The sequence below is a fragment of the Priapulus caudatus genome, unplaced genomic scaffold (genome assembly GCF_000485595.1).
Source record: "Priapulus caudatus unplaced genomic scaffold, Priapulus_caudatus-5.0.1 Scaffold211, whole genome shotgun sequence".
Taxonomy (NCBI): Eukaryota; Metazoa; Priapulida; class Priapulimorpha; order Priapulimorphida; family Priapulidae; genus Priapulus; species Priapulus caudatus.
In genome coordinates, this window is record NW_014577272.1 from 103,211 (window position 1) to 108,463 (window position 5,253).

A 5,253-nucleotide genomic window follows, 5' to 3' on the forward strand; every position below is an offset into this window, starting at 1 on the left:
ACCGCCTGCTGCCTTGCTACAAGGACCTCATCTTTAACTGACAGCCTGCTGCACTGCTACAAGGACATCATATCTAACTAACCGCCTGCTGCCTTGCTACAAGGACCTCATCTTTAACTGACAGCCTGCTGCACTGCTACAAGGACATCATATCTAACTAACCGCCTGCTGCCTTGCTACAAGGACCTCATCTTTAACTTACCGCCTGCTGCCTTGCTACAAGGACATCATATCTAACTAACCGCCTGCTGCCTTGCTACAAGGACCTCATCTTTAACTAACAGGCTACTGCCCTGCTACAAGGACCTCATCTTTAACTAACATGCTGCTGTCTTGCTACAAGGACCTCATCTTTAACTGACCGCCTGCTGCCCTGCTACAAGGACATCATATCTAACTAACCGCCTGCTGCCTTGCTACAAGGACCTCATCTTTAACTGACCGCCTGCTGCCTTGCTACAAGGACCTCATCTTTAACTGACCGCCTGCTGCCTTGCTACAAGGACCTCATCTTTAATTAACAGGATGAGTGCCGTGCGTGCGTGCGTGACTCGCATGGCGTTCGTGAGTGCGTGTGTGACTCATGTGGCGTTCGTGAGTGCGTGTGTGACTCATGTGGCGTTCGTGCGTGCGTGCGTGCTCGCGACGTCAACCCGAATACTTATTACTTTCTACCCGTGTTATTTATGTACAGTACAGATGCATTTCTACTCACGCGCTACGGGTGTGTATTGGGGTTGTGAAATCAAGCCGTGCTTCATATAGAAGATATCTCGTTTGGTGCCTGAATGATACACATAGGCCTACATATAGCATGCTTTTGCAAGGTGCAAGGAAAGGATTCATAATCCAAGCACTAGACCCAAGCCGAAACATTGTCTTCTCACAGATTTCTTAGCAATTTGCTGTCTTCACCTGCTTGCTTCACCATTTCTGTTTGTAAGGTTATGCGTATGTTGTATCGACATGAGGTTTTTAGTAAGATCGTTACATTTTTAGCATATTGCTAAGGCTATTAACTACCCGAGTTGTTATTATGAGCTATTTTATCAGTTTGGTGGAGTTTTCCGTTTTAACTTAAGAACATTAACTTATCTAATAACAGAAAAACGAGAAAAAAAACGAGAAAATAGTTCGCGTTATAAAAATACTATTTGTATACATTGTACATAATCTTTACGAACTATATTGGTCTATATTGGAACTATATTGATCAACCTCGCATATATTGTACGCGCTGGGACGAAGGGAAGTATTATGCATGCACACCACGGCTCTAGTGGGTACAATAATAATATATACTATATGAGGTACATAGCCATAATATCGAGTAAGATAATAACAGCACTACTTTATAATAATAAAAGTATTCTTACTCGTGTTACAATAGTTAATACGAGCGTGGAACATATACTAATAATGAATAACCACCTACAGTCGTTACATAGCAGACTACAATACGATAGTATAGTACTAGTCACTTCACTGCCTGTAGCATATTCTCTACTACAATGACAGGATTTCGGATTTTATTACCGGACTAAAAGACTGCAGTTGTACCGACAACATAAGCAGTTTACGTTATATTGCGATCCGATATATGCGAGGTTGGTAAGGTTGTTATATGTAAACAATTGCTTACATTCTACACAAGTTTATATACCTCACAGTATTGCTATACTTTCCACGGTGACAACTGTAATCAAATTCAAATTATTTACACGGGGATGTCATTTGTGGCAAACACAGCTCACTGTTTATTATACTATAAGTGGTTATTGCCATTACAATGGTTTAATTATTATTTACACTACATTCATATACAAAACCTTAACACGAAGTCAAACATGCAATTGGAAAACAACACAGTGTCCGCACGCTTAAAGTTATTAAAAGAAGTAAAATAAAAGTATCAATAAAAGCACATGTGATTTAAGATCTGTCATTTTGAAAGGGACAGCTAATTTGTAACTTTAACAGCAAAACTGGTCGTTCCCATTCAACACAGGTACATTTTTCATAAGCCAAAGGAATGTAGTCTTTCATTACAAGTATAGAAATCAAACATCAACACTCTTACTGAGCGAGAAAAGTGCACTGGACAGTTGCTCATTGCATAATAGACAAAATTGCATTTCATGGTCATACCACGGCACAAAAACATCAAGTAATAGCAACAAGAAAGGTTCATAGTGAGTAATACGCGTAATTATAAAAAAAATAACTTAAAAGCATCATCAGGTCTATGACTGCTACATGGCTTTGCATCCACGAAATCAAAATAACAATTTAAACATTTATGAATAAGATGAATTAAAAGAGAACATTGTAGTATATTTCTAACGGTGTGCCAACATGATACTGCCACGGCATTGTCCAGTCCTCTGCCCAACCTAACGTAATTGCCAAGCAATATAGACGATCAAGTCGTCTAGGCAGAACGCACACCCGCTTCAGTAGAGCGGTACTCTCTCTCTCTCTCTTTCTATACGCAATTGCCTAAGTGTTGAATAAGATGCTATTTTTGTACACGTCGTCTGCCGAGATATGGTTGAGGAGTTCCTTGTAGGCATCCCTGAATGTGCGCAATGCCACCCTCGTCTCCGGATCATGCTGATGGTAGTTGGTCTCAAATAGCAGCTTATCCATGATGTAGTGAAGCCACAGAACATTCGTAAATGGACAGTGCATCTCCCAGTTGTTCCTAGAAGCACATCAAGTGGTGATGAGTGACTCATTGAAAACCAGACCATCTGTGTGGTACACAGTTTGCAACGAATTAACGCTGAATCACATGTGCATCACTGTATGATCAACCCAATGCAGTGCTGCCACTCAGGATATTACAAAAAAAGTATAATATCTGTCCAGAAAAAAAAGAATTAAAAAAGTATAAATTTGTATCAACCTACCATGATTTGGAGTAACTTTTTACCTTATACATTATAGCCTATGTGCAGCATACAAACAAGCTTCAGGAATGATGTGTGCAATGCCACGAGGAGTTGTCTCTTGAACCCTCAGTCTGGAATATCGCAATGCAGTGTTTCCCCTGGCCAGAAAGCTTTGTGAGGTGGTAATTTTTTTTAGCAATGGTTGCGCATTAAGAGGTCCTAGCAAAATGAGCAGCGCAGGTGCCGGCCTAGGTGTGGAAGGGGGGGTCCACCCATTTTTGCACCAATTTTTGAAAAAATGGTGCAATTTGGTGCATTCTAAGCTATTCTGAACACATTGTACGAGACTCTTGAATCTCTTTTTCAAGTTGTGTTGTCAAAAGTTTCGTCAGCGAGGCGGTGTTTTGGACAAATTTCTGTGTGGCAGCTGAGAATTTGAGCGAGGCGGCCCACCTCGCTCGTCTCAATGCAGGGGAAACACTGTGCAATGCGCACTGACAGCAGAGCTAAGAGCAGAAACACTCCACTGAACAGAGCACACATCACTCCTGCAACAAGACTAGCAAAGCACATCTTTAATCTCATCAAATTCAGTGTACCTAAATGTATGTCCGAATAGTTTTTACCATCTTTGGCAAAAAAAAGTATTTAAAAGTATTTATGCATGAAAAAAGTATAAAAAGTATATTTTCTTTAAAAAAGTATAATACGTTTAAAAAAGTATAAAGTGGCAGCACTGCCAATGCCTAATAAGATTTATGCGTCATTTTAGGTGGGAGACAAGTTGTTGGATTGACAGGCTTATAAGCGTCGGCTCAAACACATTATGACAAAAACAGGAACTAGTTCCCAAGCCGCTCTGACACCGGTATTAACACTGGGTAGAGATAGAAGTCAGATAGTGCATTCAGCTCATTTTACATTTGTATTCATACTAACTAGGATTACATTTAGCTTACTAGTTTTTTTCATTAATCAATTTTTAATGGGCTTGGCTTTAACTCACTCATTTTTCTCTTTCATACGACGATAAATGGAAAATTGGTAGTCGCCTTCTCCAGTGAATATTGTGGGGTCTAAGGCAAGATCAACGTATATTACACATCCATCTGTCAAAGAAAACAATGCACATTTTACTACAAGTAAAATATCAATGTGTCATATTCACCTCACTTTTTATAATATTTCAAAGGGTTTACTCGTATAACATCACTGGGTTCAAAGCTATAGTAATTCTGTTCGTTTGGCTGAACACCTTAAATAGATCATGAAAACTCTCAACCAACTTCTGAACCACCAACTTCTGTTAGGTTAGTCACTGATTATCAATTAAATGTAATAAGTAAAAATTAAGTATTAAAAACACAAGACAAAGTACAAAATTAACCAAAAAACAATAATAAATGAAGCCATACTCTTCTTAATGCGGGAGAGAGTGAAGTCGATGATGCAGATCTGGACACCGTGAGAGGGCAGCACCACTTCGCTGCTGCCGATCACGTAGCGTAGGTGGCGCTTCTCGGTGCGCTTGACGAGCACGTTGCCCCAGTGCAGGTCACGGTGCTCAAACTCATACTGAGCCTCGGCCGTGGCCAACGAGCACACGAGCTGCTGAACAACGCTGTTTGCCTCCAGCATGCTAGAGAACTGCAACGATGCAAAAAGAACAAAAATGAGGAAGACATACGAGACAAGGTCCAAAATGAGATACGAAACGAAGATACAAGAGAAAGATACGAGATGAAGGCACGAGATAAGATAACACTTTTTCATGCAGGCAGCTGCTGGCCGATCTCTAGTCTGACATATGCGACTCAGGCAAGAAGACACCATAAAAAGACTGAACATCAATTAATTCACTTAATTAGGCAATCATTTAATTATTATGCAATTATTAATTTGCCAACAAATTTAATTAGGTAATATTAGAGGGATGCATTATAATCTATATGGTTTCTAGTGATTGATCAGTAAGTTTGGCACTATAATAACGAGACAATGTGCTTAACGCGTGAAAGATAAATTTTGAGGTTTGTTTTAGAAGTCGTGAACATGAGATCTCGTCCTCCTTTCTCACCTGGAAGCGCTCGAGAGCCTCACCGCCATCTTCAAACTCAAACACAATGAAGAGCTGGTCCTTACTGAAGAAATCTGAAGAAGAAACAAACATTGTAAAACCATGATTGCATGCACGACCTGCTAACGACAGGTGTCGGTAAATAGAATGTAACACGATGACTATACCGTTGGAAACAGTTTTCTAACTGACCAAACTGCTGATATACCTGTGTGTGTGTGTGTGTGTGTGTGTGTGTGTGTGTGTGTGTGTGTGTGTGTGTGTGTGTGTGTGTGTGTGTGT

At 40.1% G+C, this 5,253-nt stretch overlaps 1 protein-coding gene across 1 annotated transcript in view; it reads right to left on the bottom strand.

The window, feature by feature from the left end:
* Positions 1–1,728: 1,728 nt before the first annotated feature.
* Positions 1,729–5,253, bottom strand: part of LOC106807388 — an 8,225-nt gene continuing 4,700 nt past the window's right edge. Inside the window, exons 6-9 of the mRNA XM_014809704.1 lie at positions 4,972–5,045; positions 4,310–4,541; positions 3,901–4,003; positions 1,729–2,704 (exon numbers count right to left, since the gene is read on the bottom strand). Coding sequence (XP_014665190.1) covers positions 2,500–2,704; positions 3,901–4,003; positions 4,310–4,541; positions 4,972–5,045 — 614 coding nt within the window. The 3' untranslated portion in view covers positions 1,729–2,499. The remainder of the gene's footprint in view (positions 2,705–3,900; positions 4,004–4,309; positions 4,542–4,971; positions 5,046–5,253) is intronic.